Source organism: Heterodontus francisci, chromosome 29 (assembly GCF_036365525.1).
Source record: "Heterodontus francisci isolate sHetFra1 chromosome 29, sHetFra1.hap1, whole genome shotgun sequence".
Taxonomy (NCBI): Eukaryota; Metazoa; Chordata; class Chondrichthyes; order Heterodontiformes; family Heterodontidae; genus Heterodontus; species Heterodontus francisci.
This window is the reverse complement of record NC_090399.1, coordinates 55,876,394-55,899,877: the sequence shown is the minus strand read 5'-3', so window position 1 is coordinate 55,899,877 and position 23,484 is coordinate 55,876,394. Positions and strand designations below refer to the sequence as shown.

Below are 23,484 nucleotides of genomic sequence, written 5' to 3'. Positions count from 1 at the left end.
AGTAGGGTGTATATGCTGGGGATGTTGGCCGCCTCGAGGACTTCTATGTTGGAGATACGGTCCTGCCACCTGATGTCAAGGATTCTCCGGAGGCAGCAAAGATGGAATGAGTTGAGACGTCACTCTTGGCTGACATACATTGTCCAGGCCTCGCTGCAATAGAGCAAGGTACTGAGGACAGGCTTGAAACACTCAGACTTTTGTGTTCCGTGTCAGTGCGCCATTTTCCAACACCCTCTTGGCCAGTCTGGACATAGCAGTGGATGCCTTTCCCAAGCACTTGTTGATTTCTGCATCGAGAGACAGGTTACTGGTGATAGTTGAGCCTAGGTAGGTGAACTCTTGAACCACTTCCAGAGCGTGGTCGCCAATATTGATGGATGGAGCATTTCTGACATCCTGTCCCACGATGTTCGTTTTCTTGAGGCTGATGGTTAGGCCAAATTCGTTGCAGGCAGCCGCAATCCGCACAAGTTATTCTCAAACACGGGAAAACATTGTGGACATAGTAAACCGCACTCTGTTTAAGGCTACTGTATAACTGTTAAATTTTCGGGGGTTTTTAGTGGGGGTTTCTGAGTGAATGCGAAGGCAATGTGCTGTTCACATCCACGAATAATCGAGCAGATCAGGGAAATGAAACTGAAAGCGCTGAGCTGCAGATTGCCGTCAGCCGCTATACAGTTTCCACCTTCCCTGAGTTCATTCAAAAGTTCGAATCGTTGGTGAGTGCCCGTTTCTTTCCTATCGTGTGGTTTAATAAAAATTGTCTGCAAAGAGATAAATGGACGTATACCGGAAAAGGGAGTTAGAGAGGGAGAAAGAAAGACAACAAGGGAATGGGCAGAGACACACAAAGAGAAGAGCAGACAAAATGAGAGACAGAGAACAGAAAGGGAGAGACACCAGGAGAGGGAAACAGAGAGGGAGAGAGAGAAAGAGGTGTGGGGAGAGAGCAAGACCAAGATATACTCACACCCACACAAACGGACAAAGACAGAGAGAGAGAGAGAGAGGCAGGTACAGAGACAGACAGACAGAGAGAGAGAGTGACTGGGTCAGAGACAGAGAGAGGCATGTAGAGAGACAGACAGACAGAGAGAGTGACTGGGTCAGAGACAGAGAGAGGCAGGGACAGCGAGGAGAGACAGGAACAGCGAGGGGGAGAGACAGGGAGAAAGTTAGAGAGCGACACAGACAGACAGAGAGGGACAAAGAAGCAGAGACAGGGACAGACAGGAACAAAGACATACTGGGAGAGAGAGAGAGAGACTGGATCATAGACAGAGGGGACATGAGAGAGAGGGACAGAGAGAGACAGAGGCAGGGATGGAGACACAAAGAGAGGGAGAAACAGGGACAGCGAGAAACAGACAGAGAAAGAGACTGGATCAGAGACAGAGAGAGGAAGAGCAACAGGGATAGAGAGAGACAGAGACGGGGACGGAGACAGGGTCAAAGACAGACCGAGAGAGACATGGACAGAGATATAGAATGAGAGAGCGAAACAGGGACAGAGAGAGAGAGAGCGAGACATGAACAGAGCACTGAGTGAGAGACAAAGGGACAGCGACAGTGTGAGACAAAGGGGCAGGGACGGGGATGGAGACACAGGGGCGGGAATGGGGGCAGGGCGATGCGGGGATGGGGGAGGGAGACGCGGGGGCTGGGTGATGGGGCAGGGGGGTGCAGGGGAGGGGGCGGGGGGGAGAGAGACTGAATTATCAACAGAGAAAGACATGGACAGAGAGAGAGAGAGAGTGTGAAACAGGGACAGAAATACATAGAGAGAAAGAGAGAGACAAAGACAGAAACACAAGAAGGCGGGGATGGGGGGGGGGGGCGGTGGGTGGGGGTGATTTGACTGATCTGCATGTTAACTCCATTGCTTTCCCTTCACCACCAGATGATGGATGCCAAGGAGCCCACAGAGACTCTGGATCATCAGAGTAAGTTCATGGGGACTTTCTCCACCCTTTTCAACAAGGAGGAGCTCAGTGACATCCAACTGATTGTGAACAAGAAGCTCACCCTGAAAGCCCACAGGTTCATCTTGGCTGTGCACAGTGACGTCTTCAAGTCCATGTTGGATACGAAGCGTTGGTCTGATTCCAAACGCCAGATTGTCAACCTCACTGAGGAAGAAGACTGCGTTGCCTACTTCCAAGACTTCTTAAGATACCTCTACAGTGGGACTGTCACCCTCAGCAGTGAGAACGTGCTTTCTCTTCACATTCTGTCAGAAAAGTACAACATCCAGGAGCTGAGAGAAAGCAGTCAGAGGTTCATGTTGGCTAATGTAGCCTCCCTGGGCACCTCTAACCATGCCATCACTTGGCACAGATACGCCAAGCTGGTAGGCCTTGGCCAACTGGAAGAGGAATGCCTCAGGTTTATTGTCTGGAATGTCGGCACTGTGATCAAGTCCCCAGACTGGGCATTGATAGAGCCCCACCAACTCTCTGCTCTCCTCCAAAGAAATGACATGGTGGTGGAAGATGAAGTGGTCCTTTTCCAAGCCCTGGTGAGTTGGCTTTCCCTGCATCCCACTCACACTGAGGAAATGCTGGCCCATATTAGATATCCTATGATGTCTCCTGAGAAGCTGTTTGACCTGCAAGTCCCGGGATGTCTACCCGAGCGAATCGCTTCCTACCTGCTCCGTGAGAGCCTGCTGATCTACCAAGCCCAGGTTTTGTCCATGGAAGCTATTGGCCAACGCCATGACATCACCGCCCTCCCTTTCACCATGAGGATGTACACATCAGGAAGTTTCAGCCAACTCTGGGACATCCCAGGATATCAGGCAATGAATAAAACTGCTCTTAGTACATCTCTATCCACCAGACTATTTCAGGTGAAGACTCAATGGACTCTCACCTATTCCCCAAAAGGTCAAACGATTATAACCCAGCAGAAAGATTATAACTACTCATACAATGGATATCGTCAAGTTGTGCAAGAAGATGACTTTTCAACTCTAACTGTCTGGCTGAATGGCTGTGAAGCAGCTGACACCAACCACTCTCACAAGTTGAGTGTGCTGCTTTACCGATGTGTCAGTGGCCACTGGTTTGTGTGTGACGTGAAGACCCTCCAGGTCCCACACACGGGGAACGTCAAAATAAACGATCTGATCCCCCTGTCGGAGCGGGACAAGTATGTAAGCAACGACACCATGAAGCTGCATCTCATCGGTCACACCATCTGGGAGAAATATTAGTCAATGTAGCGAAAGTACTGTATCCAATTGTTGGGCACCACACGTTCGAAAGGATGAGGGATTCGGTTATTCAGAGAGACTGGAGAAGCTGGGATCGTTCTCCTCAAAGCAGAAAAGGTTACGAGGAGATTTAATAGAGATGTTCAAAATAATGAATGGCTTTGACAGAGTATTTGAAGAGAATCGTTACCACTGGATGAGGGTCTGTAACTGGAGAACTCAGCTTTAAGGCCATGGGGAAAAGAGCAGGGGACAGAGACCAATTGGAAAGCTCTTTCAAAGCGCTAGCACAGACACGATGGGTCGAATGTCCTAACTCTGAGTTGGATCATTCTATGATTCTTTGATTTTCTAGTCTCACCACATAACTGAAGTCTCTCATCCCTGGGACCATTTTGGTCTCATACCCAGAATTGGACACAATACTCCAGCTGGGGGCCTGACCAGTGGATTTACAAAGATTTCAGCATAATTTCTTTGCTTTTGCAGTCGATGTCTCTGTTTCCAAAGTGCAAGGATCCTGGAATGCTTTTTAAATAACAAAAAAAAAGCAGCCTTCACAACTTGGCCACCTTCAAAGATTTGTGTTCATGAAGTTTCATCGAGGAATTTCAGCCACCCTTGGGATATCAGGGCAGATAAGGTGATGAATGAAACTGTTCTTAATGCTGATCCACCTGAAAACTGAATGTAATGTCACCCGATAGATTTTTGACGTTGCCTGGATTAGTTAGCTGCTAAAGGAGTGGCGATTGGTTAAACGAACTTTTCAAGAGGGGCATACTGGGAATCTTGGCCAAATTCAAAAGTGTTCTGCTGAGTGGAAGGTTCCGGATAAGGAGGCCTCGAGAGACTGTTGAAAACCAACGTAAACACCAGGCACTGCTTGGTGGCATCAGTCTGTGTAAACGTGGGAGGGAGAGAGAGAGGAAGGAATATTACTCAGAGAAGTTATAATTATCAGTAAGAATGGTCTAAGAGACAGCCCAGCAGACTGAGCAGGGCCCAGTGCATGAGTCAACCCTGCGGAACATGACAACAACAACAACAATTTATACTCACGTAGCAATGAGCAGGAAGTGGGTAAATTATTAACCTCTTATCATAATCAGTGGAGAATTAACCCCATTCAGTGATTATGGAGCAGAATCATTGGCCACTCAGTTTCGAATCGTACTGGTTTAAAGGTTGTAGCTGTCTCCCTGTGTAACCTTGCACTGTTTTTATGTTAATAAAACCATGCCTTAGAACTGTTTTGAAAGTTTTGGTCGATCCCATCATGGATTACCCTAAAGAGTTTAGAGAGTAAAACAACAAATACCCTGCATGCCAAAAGCTCAAAAGTTCAATAGGTTGTAATTCAAGAGCAAAGAAACCCCAGTTATCTTTTGTTAAATTGGATATGAGCAGCAATTGGCAAGATTGTTTATGAGGAAAGGTCGGACAAGCTAGGCTTGGCAAATATTAGAAATGTGAAAGATTATAAGCAAATAAAGCGGGGGTGGGGCAAGAGATAACAAAGGCGAAGGTGTAGATGGATCAAGGTCACAGAATAGCTGACCAGAAGGTCGTGGAGCAAAGGCAAACAATATGTTAATGGTCTGTTGAAAGACAAAGCATTAGTACAGATAGGGTGTTAATGGACTGAATATTGAACAGCCACAAGTACAAACATGAAACAAACAGTGGGTAAGCAAACTGAACAAACTAAGATGAAATAAAATAAAATAAACACAAAAAATATATTTTAAAAAAAGGAAAAAGAAAAAAAATAACTCAAAATAAAAGTAAAATGGGGGGCCCGTCATGCTCTGAAATTATTGAACTCAATGTTCAGTCCGGCAGGCTGTAGCGTGCCTAATCGGTAAATGAGATGCTGTTCCTCGAGCTTGCGTTGATGTTCACTGGAACACTGCAGCAAGCCCAGGATGGAGATGTGAGCATGAGAGCAGGGGGCAGTGTTGAAATGGCAAGCAACCGGAAGCTCGGGGTCCTGCTTGCGGACTGAGCGGAGGTGTTCTGCAAAGTGGTCACCCAGTCTGCGTTTGGTCTCCCCAATGTAGAGGGGACCACATTGTGAGCAGCGAATACAGTATACTACATTGAAAGAAGTACAAGTAAATCGCTGCTTCACCTGAAAGGAGTGTTTGGGGCCTAGGATAGTGTGGAGAGAGGAGGTAAATGGGCAGGTATTACACCTCCTGCGATTGCAGGGGAAGGTGACATGAGAAGGGGAAGAGGTGGTGGGGGTAATGGAGGAGTGGGCCAGGGTGTCATGGAGGGAACGATCCCTTCGGAATGCTGACAGGGGAAGGGAGGGGAAGATGCATTTGGTAGTGGCATCACGCTGGAGGTGGCGGAAATGGCGGAGGATGATCCTTTGGATATGGAGGCTGATGGGGTGGAAAGTGAGGACAAGGGGAACCCTGTCACGGTTCTGGGAGGGAGGGGAAGGGGTGAGGGTAGAGGTGCGGGAAATGGGCCGGACACGGCTGTGGGTCCTGTCAACCACAGTGGGGGGGGGAATCCTCGGTTGAGGAAAAAGGAAGACATATCAGAAGCGCTGTCATGGAAGGTAGCATCATCAGAGCAGATGCATCGGAGACGGAGAAACTGGGAGAATGGAATGGAGTCCTTACAGGAGGCAGGGTGTGAGATCACCCCCCAAACGCAGACTGGGTGACCGCTTTGCGGAACACTTCCGCTCAGTCCGCAAGCAGGACCCCAAGCTTCCGGTTGATTGCCATTTCAACACTCCCCCATACTCTTATCCTTACATCTCTGTCCTGGGATTACTGCAGTGTTCCAGTGAACATCAATGCAAGCTCAAGGAACAGCATCTCATTTACCGATTCGGCACACTGCAGCCTGCCGGACTGAACATTGAGTTCAATAATTTCAGAGCATGACGGGCCCCCCATTTTACTTTTATTTTTAGTTATCTTTTTCTTTCTCTATTTTTTTCTTTTTTTTTGTGTTTGTTTTATTTTATTTCATCTTAGTTTATTCAGTTTGCTTACCCACTGTTTTTTTCATGTTTGTACTTGTGGCTGTTCAATTTTCAGTCCGTTAACACCCTATCTGTACTAATGCTTTGTCTTTCAACACACCATTAACATATTGTTTGCCTTTGCTCCACGACCTTCTGGTCAGCTATTCTGTGACCTTGTCCTATCTGCACCTTCTCCTTTGTTATCTCTTGCTCCAGCCCCGCTTTACTTGCTCATAACCTGTCACATTTCTAATATTTGCCAGTTCTGAAGAAGGGTCACTGACCTGAAATGTTAACTCTGCTTCTCTGTCCACAGATACTGCCAGACCTGCTGAGTATTTCCAGCATTTCTTGTTTCTTTTTAAGGAAATGACCATCCTCAAGAATACTTGTTGTTTTCAAACCCTACTGGTAGACAAATTGACAGAAATGTCACTGGAAAGCAAAACAAATGCCACAGACATTCTGGCAAAATCTTGAAGGCTCTCTCAGTTAAAAGTTACCTACAGAGTAAATTGGTCACTAGGGTTGTGATAGTTGGAATCATTCCGAGCTTACCCATGCAGGGGGTGAGACCTATTGCTGGGCAATGACTTGGCAGGAAGCACAATATTGTACCCAGAGGGTACAGAACAGACCATGGAGACTGGAGAACAAAACAAAACTCTGTATAACTGCAGAGGGCTGAGGAAGTCCCAAAAGTCCCACAGAGGCTGATAGATCCGGAAGACTTTAATAGGGCCCAGGTAAAGACATAAAGGATCTATAATAAAAGCTGCACAAGTTGAAGGAAAAGCAACTGAGATATGGTTAGCTGAAATCTTTTTTAAAGATTTAGTTAGGGATGAGGAAATTTCCCAAACAGGAAAGCCAAGAGTGAGGGAGATATCTCACCTAGTTGAATTCCCACAGGGGAGTGTAGAGGAAGCTGGACAACCACCTGCAAGGCGTAGTGTCCCAGAGGACATGAGGCAGATAAGGGAAACACCTATCTCTGAAGTAACAGGGAAAGGGAAGACAACATACCCTAAAGCGAACCACACTTGTGAATATCACAAGAAAACTGAAAGTGAGGTCAGCAAGGATCTACTTCAAGACAAGTCAAAGAATCAGGTTCCAAATCCAAATCTAATCAAATCCAACAATTTAGAGTCAGAATTCAGCAAGAACAAGGGGAAGGTTGAAATCCCAGATGCCTCTCAGGGGCTAAAAGACAATGTATCACCCATTATCACCTTAAAATAAGAACTATCTATGTGCCAAAACCAGAATAGTTAATGTCATGTCTTATGGAAGCAGTAGTTAAGAGGTTAAAGCTTGTATAAACAGGGAACCTCACAACAAGCAGTAGCAGAAATTTGCATACTACAAGCTTCACAAACAACCACATGGTCCTGGAGATTAACATTCCTAAAGTAATACAAACTGGTGCGAGAGAATCTACAATGCCACTTGACAACACACGACCAAAAGAAATGCAATTTTTTGATGGTACTCATCAAGGATATTGAAAAGAAATTAAACTTAAACTCAAATGGTTGCTACAAACCAAGTTAACTGTAGCAGTTGTAAGATTTAGGAATAAATGAAATGAATATTTAGACTTATGGGACCCTAAACATTCTTACTGTTTTGTTTTTCCATATTTCTGAAACAAAAGCAACATAAAATTAAATCCAAGGAATTTCATTTTTTCCCTTTAGTGTGAGGTGTCACACAAACCGAAAGTGTGATGAATCAATAATCATGGACTAACTCTGAAGAATTATGAAACACAGACTTTGTCTTTAAAAAAAAGAACCTTTATTTTCAAAAGTAAACAATGGTCCAAAATGGCCACCGACGAAAAAAGGGTGTAAAAAGAGTGTAAAAAGAAAGTTTTTGTGTATTCAAACTGTCTGACAAAGATAAGGGACAAATCTTCAAAGCTAAGAGGTGTCAAATGAACCCATCCTACACCTATCCTGAAACATTCCAGAATTGAACGTCTTCCTCTGAAACAAAGAAGGTGTGAAGCAGCCACACAGAAGCAGCGGCAGCTGTGAGAGATGCTTTGTTCTGTTCTGTGGACCTGCTTGACCAGCAAAAATCGAAGTGTGGCGTCGCAGGAGGGCTGGTAAGTAATTGGTGGGTACTTCTTTACTTCTTCCATGTCTCGTGTTGTTTTTTCACATTTTTTTTGTTTTGGCCAAGTGATTTAAATTATGCGACGTCATTACAGGTTAAGAGTACACTTAAATAGTTTTTTTTCCCTTAAATACTGTGATCCAAATTCATTAATTAAATCAAATAGAGATGGCTGGGTAGGCACTGTGTTGCAGCTGTAGTATGTGGGAGCTGGCGAATGCCAGTGCAATCCACAGTGACCACATCTGCAGCAAGTGTTGGCTGCTCGAGGAACTTCGGCTCAGAGTTAGATATAGTTAGTTAGAGAGATACAGCACTGAAACAGGCCCTTCAGCCCACTGAGTCTGTGCCGACCATCAGCCACCCATTTATACTAATCCTACATTAATCCCATATTCCTTACCACATCCCCTCCTACATTAATCCAATATTCCCTACCATCTACCTACACTAGGGGCAATTTATAATGGCCAATTTACCTATCAACCTGTAAGTCTTTGGCAGTGGGAGGAAACCAGAGCGCCCAGCAAAAACCCAAGCAGTCACAGGGAGAACTTGCAAACTCCGCACAGGCAGTACCCAGAACTGAACCCGGGTCGCTGGAGCTGTGAGGTTGCAGTGCTAACCACTGCGCCACTGTGCCGCCCCAGTTGATGAGCTGGAGTCTCCGAGCTGCGGACACTGCGACACATCGGTGAGGGGGAGAATTACCTGGACACTGTGTTTCAGGAGACAGTCACACCCCTTAGATTAATTACATGCAATCTGGACCATGGTCAGGGACAGGAGGGTGTGACTGCGAGTGAGACAGGTATGGGGATCCAGAATTTAGCTTTGGAGGAGCCTCAGTCCTTATCCAATAGGTACGAGGTTCTTGCTCCCGGTTTGGACGAGGGCACAGACTATAGGGTGGATGAGCAAACTGACCACAGCACCGTGGTTCAGAGTGTCATTCAAGTGGGGGGAGAAAAGAGAAATGTGGTAGTAATAGGGGATAGTATAGTTAGGGGAATAGATACTGTTCTCTGCAGCACAGATAGAGAGTCCTGAAGGCTGTGTTGCCTACCTGGTGCCAAGATTAAGGACATCTCTTCTGGGCTGGAGAGGAACTTGGAGTGGAAGGGGAAGGATCCAGTTGTCGTGGTCCACGTAGGTACCAACGACATAGGTAGGACTAGGAAAGAGGTTCTGCTGAGTGACTATGAGCAGCTCGGGGCTAAATTAAAAAGCAGAAGCACAAAGGTAATAATCTCCGGATTACTACCTCAGCCACGTGCTAATTGGTATAGGGTAAATAAGATTAGAGAGGTAAATGTGTGGCTCAAAGATTGGTGTGGGAGAAATGGGTTCCGATTCATGGGACACTGGCACCAGTACTGGGGAAAGAGAGAGCTGTTCCATTGGGATGGGCCTCACTTGAACCATGCTGGGACCAGTGTCCTGGTGAATCATATAACTAGGGTTGTAGATAAGGCTTTAAACTAAATAATGGGGGAGAGGGTTCAATCGAAGGGTAGTTTAAAAAGTCGAATAGTAACGAGAGAGCAGAGGTGCAGGGTAATGAAGGAGCATACATTAATCAGAGAGTGACAGGAAGGGACAGAGAATACAAGCATAAGAGTGCAGCAGAAATTAGAACCAGAGAAAAATGGTAAAAAGTCAAAGCCTTTTTATCTGAATGCACGTAACATTTGTAACAAAATTGATGAGCAGACGGCACAGATAGAAATAAATGAATATGATTTGATAGCTATCACTGAGATGTGGTTGCAGGATGACCAAGACTGGAATCTCAATGTTCAAGGATATTCAACATTCCGGAAGAATAGGTAGAAAGGAAAAGGAGATGGGGTAGATTTGTTATTAAAGGAATGGATCAGTGCAGTTGTGAGTAATGATATAGGTGTAATAGATCATGATGTAGAATCAGTTTGGGTGGAAATAAGGAATAACACGGGAAAGAAATCACGGATGGGAGTGCTCTATAGTCCCCCGAAGAGTTGCCTCTCTGTAGGACAAGATATTAATCAGGAAATAATGGAGGTGTGTAAGAAGGGCACTGCAATTATCATGGGTGATTTTAATCTGCATATAGACTGGACAAATCAAATTGGCAAGGGTAGTGTGGAAGACAAATTTGTAGAGTGCCTCAGGGATTGTTATTTAGAGCAAGATATTGTAGAACCTACCAGGGAACAGTTTATTTTAGACTTGGTAATGTGGTAGGATTAATAAGAGATCTCGTAGTTAAGGATCCTTTAGGGGGAAGCGATCATAACATGGTAGAATTTCAAATTCAGTTTGAGGGTGAGCAACTCGGGTCTCAAACCAGTGTCTTCAACTTAAACAAGGGCAATTACAGAGGTATGAAGAAAGAGTTGTCTAAAGCGAGCAGGGAAGATAGACTACAGGGGAAGTCAGTAGATGAGCAGTGGCAGACTTTTAAGCAGTTATTTCATAACACCCAGCAAACATTTATTCCAGTCAGAGGGAAGGACTCAAAGAGAACGATGAACCACCTGTGAATAACAAAGGAAGTTAAGGAGAGTATCAAATCAAAAGCAAAGGCGTACAATGTGGCGAAAATGAATGGCAGGCTAGAGGATTGGGAAGCTTTTAGAAACCAGCAGCGGATAACTAAAAAACTAATAAAGAGGGAAAAAATTGATTATGAGATTAAATTGGAGAGAAATATAAAAACAAACAGTAAGAGCTTCTATGGGTATATTAAAAGGAAGAGAGTAGCTAAAGTAAGTGTGGGACCCTTAGAGGATGAGAATGGGGAATTAACCACAGGGAACAGGGAAATGGCAGATAATATAAACCAATATTTTGCATCAGTCTTCATGGTGGAGGACACTATAAACATCCCAACAATAATAGATGAACAAGGTGTAAATGGGAGGGAGGAACTTGTAACAATCTCTATCACGAGGGAAAAGGTGCTGGAGAAACTGATGGGACTAAAGGCAGACAAGTCGCCAGGACCTGATGGCCTGCACCCAAGGGTTTTAAAAGAAGTGGCTGCAGAGATAGTAGAGGCATTGGTCATAATATACCAAAACTCACTGGATTCCGGTAGGGTACCAACGGATTGGAAAACAGCTAATGTGACACCCCTATTCAAGAAAGGAGGGAAACAGAAAGCAGGAAACTGCAGACCAGTTAGCTTAACATCAGTCATTGGGAAAATGCTAGAGTCCATTATTAAGGAAGAAATAGCAGGACATTCAGAAAAACATAATGCAATCAAACAGAGTCAACATGGCTTTACGAAAGGGAAATCATGTTTGACAAATTTGTTAGAGTTCTTTGAGGATATAACAAGCAGAGTGGATAAAGGGGAACCAGTAGATGTTGTGTATTTGGATTTTCAGAAAGTGTTCGATAAGGTGCCACATAAAAGGTTATTGCACAAAATAGGAGCTCAGGGTTTTGGGGGTAATGTGTTGGCATGGATTGAGGATTGGCTAACACACAGAGAGTCAGGATCAATGAGTCTTTTTCAGGTTGGAAAGCCATAACTAGTGGGGTGCCACATGGATCGGTCCTAGGGCCTCAGCACTTTACTATCTACATTAATGACTTAGGGGAAGGAACAGAGTGTAGTGTATCCAAATTTGCTGACGATACAAAAATTGGTGGGAAGGCATGTTGTGATGAGGACACAAAGAATCTGCAAAAGGATATAGATATGTTACGTGAGTGGGCAAAAATTGGGCAGATGGTGTTCAATGTGGGAAAATGTGAGGTAATCCACTGTTAGGAAGAATAAAAAGGTAGATTATTATTTAGATGGAGAAAGACTGCAAAATACTGCAGTACAGAGGAATCTGGGTGTTCTTGTACACGAAACACAAAAGGTTAGCGTGCAGGTGCAGTGAGTAATTAGGAAGGCGAGTGGAATTTTGGCCTTCATTGCTAAGGGGTTAGAGTTTAAAAATAGGGAAGACCTGTTACAACTGTTGGTGAGGCCACACCTGGAGTACTGCATACAGTTTTGTTCCCCGTATATAAAGAAAGATATATTAGCATTGGAAGCAGTTCAGAAAAGGTTCACTAGGCTGATTCCTGGGATAAAGGGGCTGCCTTATCAACAGCGGCTAAACAGGTTAGGCCTTTATTCATTGGAGTTTAGAAGAATGAGAGGTAATCTTATAGAAACATATAGGATTTTAAGGGGGCTCGACAGGGTAGATGTTGAGAAGATGTTTCCACTCGTGGGGGAATCTCAAACTAGGGGACATAATTACAGAATAAGGGGGCACACATTTAAAACTGAGATGCGAAGGAATTTCTTCTCTCAGAGGGTGGTGAATCTCTGGAATTCTCTGCCTCAGGGCGGCACAGTGGCGCAGTGGTTAGCACCGCAGTCTCACAGCTCCAGTGACCCGGGTTCAATTCTGGGTACTGCCTGTGTGGAGTTTGCAAGTTCTCCCTGTGTTTGCGTGGGTTTCCTCTGGGTGCTTCGGTTTCCTCCCACATGCCAAAGACTTGCAGGTTGATAGGTAAATTGGCCATTAGCAATTGCCCCTAGTGTAGGTAGGTGATAGGGAAATATAGGGACAGGTGGGGATGTGGTAGGAATATGGGATTAGTGTAGCATTAGTAAAAAAAATGGGTGGTTGATGGTCGGCACAGACTCGGTGGGCCGAAGGGCCTGTATCTCTAAACTAAAATTGTGGAGGCTAGGTCAGTAAATGTATTTGAGGAGGAGGTAGATAGATTTTTGAAATCTCGGGGAGTTGAGGGTTAGGCAAAGCAGGCCCGAAAGAGGAGTTGAGGCCTGGGACAGATCAGCCATGATCTTCTTGATTAGATTAGATTACATTAGAGATACAGCACTGAAACAGGCCCTTCGGCCCACCGAGTCTGTGCCGAACATCAACCACCCATTTATACTAATCCTGCACTAATCCCATATTCCTACCACATCCCCACCTGTTCCTATATTTCCCTACCACCTACCTATACTAGTGACAATTTATAATGGCCAATTTACCTATCAACCTGCAAGTCTTTTGGCTTGTGGGAGGAAACCGGAGCACCCGGAGAAAACCCACGCAGACACAGGGAGAACTTACAAACTCCACACAGGCAGTACCCGGAATCGAACCCGGGTCCCTGGAGCTGTGAGGCTGCGGTGCCAACCACTGCGCCACTGTGCTGCCCTATGAATGGAGGAGCAATCTTGGGGGGCTGAATGGCCTACTCCTGCTCCTATTTCTTATGTTCTTATGTAGCAACATCCTGGGTCATTGTGTGATCACCATTGGGAAGAGACAAGAGTGTCTCCTAACAGGAGGTGAGTGATAACTGTTTTGTCTTTAAAAAAGACAGCAGAGAGAAGGAGAGAGAGAGCAAGAAGCAATGTCCTACAAGCTTGTGTTCCAGCCAAGCCATAAAAAGCACATGGCCTGCTGCAGAATCCAACTGCTCCATTATACAGCAGTGAGAGCTGGAAGTAACCTATTATCTTCAACTAAACCTCAATGAAGAGAGAAACGTCCAATCATCTCAGGCCTGCATCCATCAAGAACTTGATTTCCAAGAGAATTCAATAGGTTTGTCATAACTTTCCCCCAACTAAATGCCACCTTCCTTGTTCCCTTCGATGTGTGTGTGTGTGTGTGTGTGTGTGTGTGTGTGTGTGTGTGTGTGTGTGTGTGTGAGTCGATGTGGTCGTGACTTTTTTGGGATAAGGCATATTGATCAATAGACAAGAAAACCTGTCGCTGTTTGTTTATTTGAAAAATAAAACAGCAAGGGTCTAAACTCTAATACAAATATACTTGCTGCGATCATGTGGGGAGTTGAACAGTGGGAACTACCCACCTCACACCACGTGGTCATAATAAATTGGGAGTTCGAAGCCAGGAACTGAATCATCAGATAAACAAGAGATTTGGAAAATGGGAGGAAAATTGACCTCTAAAATTGTAAAAAAAAAACAGGTGTTCTTGCATTGTTCTGTTTTTCTCTATTGTGTGAGAATCAAGAGATAGCGACATTTAATTCGAAGGAGTTTATATAGCAGGGAGAGATGTCCCATGATAAGTTAAACAAACTAAGTGTTGAAGATTTAAAAAGCTTAGCTACAAAGGTGGGAGTCACTTTCATACAAAAAGCAAAAAACAACCTGAACTAGTGAAAAGTCCAGCCAACAATTTTAAGCTTGGACAGCATGGAACCAGAGACTGAAAAAATTAATTCTAGCTAGAATCCAGTTACAGATGAAAAGGAAAGAAATACAGTTTAAGGAGGAAAAAAGAGGAAAGAGAGTTTCAGTTACAAAGGGAAAGAAATGAAAGAGAATTTCAGTTGAAACAAAAGGAAATATAATTGCAGAGGGTTCAGACAAAGAGACTGCAAAACCAAAATGAAAATGCTACCAACCACTTAAATTTTATCTCCAAATCAGAGCAAAACTTTGATGTGCTGAGACACTTGAGGCTCATGCCAAAATCTAATGAGCAGGAAACTGATTCAGATTTTATCTCATTTAAGAAAATAGCTACCAGGCTAAAATGGCAGATGACTATGAATGAATACACAAATCCCTAAATCGGAATAAATTTGGGTCTAGTGACTCATACAAGCTAGGGAGAGATAGCAGGAATGCAGAGGAAGCAGAAATGGGTTCGAGAGAAAAGGAGAGCAGCGAAGCAAAACCCGTGCAGTCTCCAACTTTTAAAAGGGGAAACCCGGGAATAAACCAGCAGGGATACACCTGACATGTTTCCAGTGTGGCAAATCTGGGCATGTCCAAGCCAATTGTTGGGATGCCAAAAAACCAGCAGGAGGCACTGCAGTCAAGCCTGTGTCTGTGGCTTTGAAAATGATAAGCCTGTGTTCTATTATAATGCAAGAGCAGAACTTTTTGCACAAAGGAAAAATGACTCCTTTTGTGTCCCAGGTACCAGACAAGGAAATGATCATTCTCCAGCATACCGGTTGTTTTTAAACCCTACCGGCCGACAAACTGACAGAAATGTCACTGGAAAACAGAACAAATACCATGGGTTTTCTGGAAAAGTCTTGAAGGTTTCCTTTGTTAAAATTTACCTACAGAGTAAGTAGGTCACCGGGGTTGTGACAGCCGGAATCATTATGAGCTTGCCCATGCAGGGGGTGAGACCTATTGCTGGGCACTACCTTGGCAGGAAGCACAATATTGTACCCAGAGGGTCCAGAACCTCCAGACCATGTAGACTGGAGAAACTGAGGGGAACAAACAAAACTCTGTAAAACTGCAGAGAGCTGAGGAGGTCCCAAAAATCCCATAGGGGCTGATAGATCCAGAAGACTTTAATAGGGCCCAGATAAAGACTCAAAGGAGCTAAAATAAAAGCCGCACATGTTGAAGGAAAAGCAACTGAGATATGGTTAGCTGAAAACTTTTAAAAAATATTTCAATATGGATGAGGAAATTTCCTAAACAGGTAAGCCAAGAGTGATGGAGATGCCTCACCTATTTGAAGTGCCACAGGGGAGTGCAGTGGAAGCTGGACAACCACCTGCAAGCAATAGTGTCCCAGAGGATATGAGGCAGATAAGGGAAACAACTATCTCTGAAGTAAAAGGGAAAGGGAAGGCAAAATACCCTAAAGTGTGAATATTGTGAATATCACAAGAAAACTAAAAGTGAGGTTAGCAAGGATATACCTACTGAAAATCAAACAATCAGGTTCCAAATCCAAATCTAATCACATCCAACAACTTAGAGTCAGAATTTGGCAAGAACAAGGGGAAGGCAGAAATCCCAGATGCCTCACAGGGGCTAAAAGACAATGTATCACCCACTATCACCTTAAAATAAGAACTATCAATGTTTCAAAACCAGAATAGTTAATGTCATGTCTTGTGGAAGCAGTAGTTAAGGGATTAAAGCTTGTAGAAACAGGGAACCTCACAACAAGCAGTAGCAGAAATTTGCATACTACAAGCTTCACCAACAACCACATGGTCCAGGAGATTAACATTCCTAAAGTAATACAAACTGGTGCGAGAGAAACTACAACTCCATTTGACAACACACAGCCAAAGGAAATGCAATTTTTTGATGGTACCCATCAAGGATGATGAAAAAAAATTTAAACTTGTATCTCAAATGGTTGCTACAAACAAAGTTAACTGTAGCAGTTGTAAGATTGAGGAATGAATGAAATGAATATATAGTGTTATGGGACCCTAAACATTCTACCAGTTTCTTTTTTCCATCTTTCTGAACCCCCCAAAAATTAAAAAATTTCATTTTTCCCTTTTGTGTGTGGTGTCACACACACCGAAAGTGTGATGATACAACAATCATGGACTAACTCTGAAGAGTTATGAAACACAGACTTTGTCTTTAAAAAAATGAACCTTTATTTTCAAAAGTAAACAATGGTCCAAAATGGCCACTGAAGAAAAAAGGGTGTAAAAAAAGCTTTTGTGTATTTAAACGGTCTGACAAAGATTAAGGAGAAATCTTCAAAGCTAAGAGGTGTCAATTGAACCCATCCTACACCTATCCTGAAACATTCCAGAATTGAATGTCTTCCTCTGAAACAAAGAAGGTGTGGAGTAGCCACATGCTGGGTCATTGTGCGATTACCATTGGGAAGAGACAAGAGTGTCTCCTAACAGGAGGTGAGTGATAACTGTTTTGTCTTTAAAAAAGACAGCAGAGAGAGAAGGAGAGAGAGAGCAAGAAGCAACGTCCTCCAAGCTTGTGTTCCAGCCAAGCCATAAAAAGCACATGGCCTGCTGCAGACTCCAGCCTCTCCATTATACAGCAGAGAGAGCTGGAAGTAACCTATTGTCTTCAACAAAACCTCAATCAAGAGAGAAATGTCCAATCATCTCAGGCCTGCATCCATCAAGAACTCGATTTCCAAGAGAATTCAACACAACCTTCACCCCCCCCCCCTCCACCCCACTAAAAGCCACCTTCCTTATTCCCTTCTTTATCTGTTGCTTCTTGCGTGTGTGTGTGTGTGAGTGAATGTGTGCGTGGAGGCAGTTGTGACTTTTTCAGGATAAGGCGTATTGATCAATAGACAAGAAATCCTGTTGCTGTTTGTTTATTTAAAAAATAAAATACCAAGGAGCTAAACTCTAATACAAATACTCTTGCTGTGGTCAAGTGGGGAGTTGAACAGTGGGAACCACCCACCTCACACCATGTGGTCATCACAGTAGTGTTACAATTTAGATGGGAGTTTCTGATCACTAATGCATTTGAAAAGAGGCCCTTCAACTGAAACAGTTTGAGAAGCACTGACCTAATTATGATATTTATAATGTTAACATATTTCGCTCGGTTAGTTACAGAAGAATGATATCCTCCAGTGAACAGCAATGCCAACCTCACTGTCCCATAAATCAGCAGAGAAATCATTTTCAAAATCAAGAGTGTTAAAGCCAGGTGGTAAAGGGTGTGGGTGGTTCCCACTATTCACCTCCCAGCTGACCACAGCAAGCGTTGTTGTTACTAGGGTTTTAACGCCTTGTGTTTTATTTGCCAAATAAATAGGCAATGACAGGATTTCATGTAGCTTTAAAACAGAAGGTTAACTATTTATTGAGCAATATTCATTCACAATGTTGTTGCAACCGCACCCACACATGCATTCACTCGCGTAGGCACGCACACACACACACACACACACACACACACAGATTTGAAGTGAGGTAGGTTTTCAGGGTTTACGGTAAACTTGATGAATCTTCTCGGAGGACAATTTCTCTTTTAAACTTGCAGGCCTGGGTTGTAGATTTCTCTGGTGGTTGAGTCTTCAATCTGGAGACGGGGGTCACTTCCAGTTCACTGCTGCACAAGTTGAAGTATAGAATTCACAGCAGGCACCTTCTTTGGCTTTTGCTGGATCTCTCAGCTCTTTGCTGGTCAGGCTTTGATGGTGCTGTTCTGATTTTCTCTCTCTATCTCTCTCTCTTCAGAGAGCTACTTTTTAAGGTTAAGATGTTGCCTCTGTTGGGAAGCGCAGAGTTTCCTCCCTGTGGTGACCCATAATAGACCAGGATGTGGCTACCTCCACCTTCCTTGTTTCAAAAGAACCCATTTAATTCAAAAATGCCTCTTGAATGGTTCAGGATGGGTGTAATTGACACCTCTTAGCTTGGAATGTATCCTCTGGTCCTTAATAGACAATGAGACAGTTTGAATGTACAGGCCCTGGATATTTGAACTTTGGTGGCTATTCTGCAGCACCCTGTCCAGCTTTTAAAAGGAAAAGTCAATTTCTATAATTCTTTAGCTTGAGTTCAGTATTTTCAACCACTGCACTTCATATGAATGTGACAAGAGCTAAGTATAAAAATCATATATTACTATTTTTGGTCAAACATAAACAAATGTAGACTGACAGTTGATTTATTATCCTCATTAGTGGCCTATTTAATCTCTAACAGATGACTTAATCTCACACTTTACCCTTGGTTATAAAAGAAGACCCAGAGTTTGATGCTTAAATATTCTTGATTTGCATGCAGCCCTCTCCCCATTTAATGTTGTTCCAGCTTCCATTGCGTATGAATGGTGAATAACATTCCAATAAGAAATGAAATCGAGCTCCATGCTTTTATATTTGTTTGTTCTGCAGTTTGGGTCACCGGAGAGTGAACGCTGTGCATTGTCTCATTAGGTTAACATTGATAAAACTGTCTCCCTTATCCTGGCAGCTGATCTTTAGATTCAGATTTTTATGGACCCATAATTCTATTGCTGAGATACAGTCAGAGATTTTAAAATGTAAATACAGGAAGTCAAGGTACAGATGTTACTCTCCGACCAACGACAACTGCAAATGCACCAAATATAAAAGCACATTTAGTTGTAAATGGAGATCTGATGACAGCGTCACGTCTCAGGACAAACAAGGTCTCCAATGCCATGGGGTCCCCAGACTATGGGTCAGTTATATGACAATGTCATCAATGATGCTCCATCCCACCATCCTAGTAACAGAAAGCCATATAAGCAGATAGAAATCACCCTGACATGACCATGTTTCAGCATTTAATCATCTAGCCACTAAAATAATTATTTACCTTGTGCTTTGCTCAAAAAATCATATTCAGTGTTTTACCATCTTACATTATGGAAATGGAATAAATTAACTGGACTTCTAGTCATACAGAACTTGAGCACTGCTGAAAATAGAGACATGTCGTCGAAGCTTTTTGCCTTGCACGGATCAGGACAATCTGAAAGAATACCAATGTAAGAGAAAGCAACAACTTTATACTGTATGAGAAGAGAATGCTGTTTGGTTGGCAAGTACAAACTTGACATCAAGGCAGCATTTGACCCCTAGAATAACAGGAGGCAATGGAAATCAGGAGGAAAAGTCTCCACTGGTTTGAGTGAGAAACGATATAGGGACTGGAGATCAAGGCGTAGAATCAGTCTGGGTAGAAATAAGAAATAGCAAGGGAAAGAACTTCCTGGTGGGAGTAATCTATAGATTCCCCAAACAGTAGTTCTGCAGTGGGGCACAGTATAAACCAGGAAATACTGGGGGCTTGTAAGAAAGGTACTGCAATAATCATGGGTGATTTTAATATGCATATAGACTGGATTAATCAAATTGACAAGGGTAGTCTCGAGGGAGAGTTTATTGAAGGTATTAGAGATGTTTTTGGAACAATATGTTGTGGAAGCAACCAGAGAGCAGGCTATTCTAGATTTGGTATTGTGTAATGAGGTGGGATTCATTAATTATCTCATTGTTAAGGATCCTCTAGGAAAGAGTGATCATAGCATGCTAGAGTTTCAAATTCAGTTTGAGGGTGAGAAACTGGAGTCCCACACTAGCATTCTGGAGTTACATAGGCATGAGAATTACATAGGCATGAGATTAGATTTGGCCCTAGTGGACTGGGCAGGAAGACTAAAAGGTAGGACAGTTGATGAGCAGTGACAGATGTTTAAGGAGATATTCAAATCCTCCCAACTAAAATAAATTCCAGCAAGGAAGAAAGATTCTAAGAGGGGGAAAAACACCCATGGCTAAGCAAGGAAGTTAAGGATATCAGAAAGACAAAAACTAAGGCATACCATATTGCAAAGGCCAGTGGCAGGCTGGAAGATTGGGAAACTTTTAAAGATCAACAAAGTGTTACTAAAAAAGTAATAAAAAGAGCAAAGGTAAATTATGAAAGAAAACTAGCACAAAATATACAAATGGATAGCAAAAGCTTCTATAACTATATAAAAGGTGAGAGAGTAGCTAAAGTGAATGTTGGTCCTTTGGAGGATGAGACTGGGGAGTTAATAGAGGGGAACACAGAAATAGCAGAGACACTAAATCAGTATTTTGCCTCAGTTTTCACGGTGCAGGACATTAGTACCATCCCAATAGTAACAGGGAATGCAGAGGTTATAGAAAGAGAGGAACTTAGAACAATCATCATCACTAGGGAAAAAGGAATTGAGCAAACTATTGGGATTGAAGGCAGACAAGTCCCCAGGACCCGATGGCCTACATCCTAGGATCTTAAAGGAAGTGGCAGTGGAGATAGTGGATCCAATGATTATAATATTCCAAAATTCCCTGGATGTGGGAAAGGTTCCAGTGGATTGGAAAAAAGCTAATATAATGCCCTTATTCAAAAAGGGAGGGAGGCAGAAAGTAGGAAACTACAGACCAGTTAGTTTAACATCTGTCGTTGGGAAATTGTTAGAATCCATTATTAAGGTGGTAACAGCAGGACATTTAGAAAGTCAAAAAACAATCTGTAAGAGTCAGCATTGTTTTATGAAGGGTAAATTGTGTTTCACTAATTTGCTAGAGTTCTTCGAAGCTGTAACAAGCAAAGTGGATAATGGGAGATGTAGTATATCAGGACTTCCAAAAGGCATTTGATAAGGTGCCGCACAAAAGTTTAATACACAAGATAAGATCACATGGGGTTAGGGGCAATTTATTAGCTTGGATAGAGAATTGGCTAATCAACAGAAAACAGAGAGTCAGGACAAATGGATCTTTTTCTGGTTGGAAAGATGTAACTAGTGGGGTGCCATAGGGTTCGGTCCTTGGCCCCAACTATTTACAATCTATATAAATGACTTGGATGCAGGGATAGAAGGTACTATAGGCAAGTTTACAGATGACACTAAAATCGGTGGGAGTTGCAATAAAGAAATAAGAAATTTACAAATGGATATGGATAGGTTAGGTGAATGGGCAAAATTTAGGCAGATGGAGTTTAACGTGGATAAGTGTGAGGTTATCCATTTTGGTTAGAATAACCAAAGTGACCTCTACCAACTAGAAGGACAAGGGCAGCAGATGCATGGGAACATGACCACCTGCAAGTTCCCTTCCAAGCCACACACCATCCTGACTTGGAACTATATCGCCGTTCCTTCACTGTCACTGGGTCAAAATCCTGGAACTCCCTTCCTAACAGCACTGTGGGTGTACCTACACCCCAGCGGTTCAAGAAGGCAGCTCACCACCATCTTCTCAGGGGTAATTAGGGATGGGTAATAAATGCTGGCCTAGCCAGAAACGTCCACATCCCATCAACGAATAAAAAAAGGTCCAAGGGGCTGAATGGCAGAGTGGGCCCGAGGGGGTTAATGGCCTCCTCCTGTTTGCTCGATAATGTGCTGTATCTAACTTTCTATTCAAACTCAAAACTATTTTTAGTTTCTTGTTGAATCATTAAAAAAAAATCTTGTTCGGTTTTTTTCTCCCGGGAACTGATGATGCAGCTCAGAATCGTTTTCTGATTGAATATTTCACAATATTGGGCAGGTTTATTGCTACTCTTGCTCGTAGAGCTTGGGACATTTCCACCCGGAGACTGATGACTCCAGCAATATCTTTATTATGATTGGACACAAATGTATCCTCCAACCAATCACTACGGAGGTGTCTGAGTAAAGGGAAACTTTTGCTGGTTGAATACAATTAGCGCTGAGCATAGCTGATGGACGCAGACACGGTTTCTCGGAAAAGGATTCCCCAAAAAACTGTTCATCCCAGCCTGTTGAGAGAAGCAACAATGATTGGACTGATAGAGCTGGTCCTTCTGTGTACAGGAGTCTCTGCAGGTGGGTAATTGGGACAGAGAATGTCTCAGTGCCGGGCCGGGTATTGGGGCGTTAACCCTCGGCCAGTGGGTAATGGGGACTGAGGGGGTTTCAGTGCCAGGGTACTGCTGAGTAGAGAGAGATAGGAACTTAAGAACAGGATTGGCCATTCAGCCCGTCGAGCCTATTCCACCAGTCACTGAGATCATGGTTGATCTGATTGTGGTTTTACTTGCACTTTATAGTCCTCCATAACCCTTGACTCCCTTGCCCATCAAAAATCTATCTATCTCAACCTTGAATATATTCAACGACCCAGCCTCCACACCTCTCTCTCTCGGTTGAGAATTCCAAAGATCTTCTGAGAGAGGAAATTCTTCCTAAATCTCCGTCTTAAAAGAGAGACCCCTTATTTTGAGACTGTGCCCCCCAGTTCTAGATTCCCCCCATGAGGGGAAACCATCCTCTCAGCATCTGCCCTGTCAATCCCTTCAGAATCTTATGTTTCAATGATATCACTTCTCATTCTTCAAATTCCAACGTGTATAGGCCCAACCTGCTCAGCTGTTTCTTAAAAGGCAACCCCTTCATCCCAGGAATCAACCTAGTGAACCTTCTCTGAACTTTTTTTTTATTTCCAAAATATACTTTATTCATAAAAATCTGTAAAAATTACATTGCCAAACAGTTTCCAAACAGCACCAAAAAATACAAACATTGCAAGGGAGATCAGTTTCCTTCAATACTGTCATGAGTTTCTTCCCAACCCTTCCGTTTCACAATTGTCATGTCAATTACAGTTTTACATTTACAGCAATTGAGAATATTAACGATACAGTTCGAGGGGGTTTCCCATGGATCCAGCCCCTCAGTCCAGCTTGGTGGGGGAACCTTACACTGTGGTCTTTCCCCATTGAGCCTTTGCTGCGGCTGCCCCAAGCTTTAGTGCGTCCCCTCAGCACGTAGTCCTGGACCTTGGAATGTGCCAGTCTGCAACATTCGGTGGTGGACAACTCTTTGCGCTGGAAGACCAGCAAGTTTCGGGGCAGACCAAAGGGCGTCTTTCACCGAATTGATAGTCCTCCAGCAGCAGTTGAA

General features: G+C 43.5%; 2 protein-coding genes across 2 annotated transcripts in view; one reads left to right on the top strand and one right to left on the bottom strand.

Annotated features, from left to right (window-relative positions):
• Positions 1–23,484, bottom strand: part of LOC137346329 (uncharacterized) — a 538,211-nt gene that overhangs the window by 507,236 nt on the left and 7,491 nt on the right. The window lies entirely within an intron of this gene.
• Positions 447–4,462, top strand: LOC137346040 (BTB/POZ domain-containing protein 17-like). The gene is made up of 2 exons (XM_068009335.1): positions 447–725; positions 1,907–4,462. The coding sequence occupies exon 2, from the start codon at positions 1,907–1,909 to the stop codon at positions 3,221–3,223; it is 1,317 nt and encodes a 438-aa protein (XP_067865436.1). The 5' UTR covers positions 447–725; the 3' UTR covers positions 3,224–4,462.

Bases quoted from the DNA above. Each gene is read 5' to 3' on its own strand.
- LOC137346040 (XM_068009335.1), top strand. From the start codon at position 1,907: ATGATGGATGCCAAGGAGCCCACAGAGACTCTGGATCATCAGAGTAAG.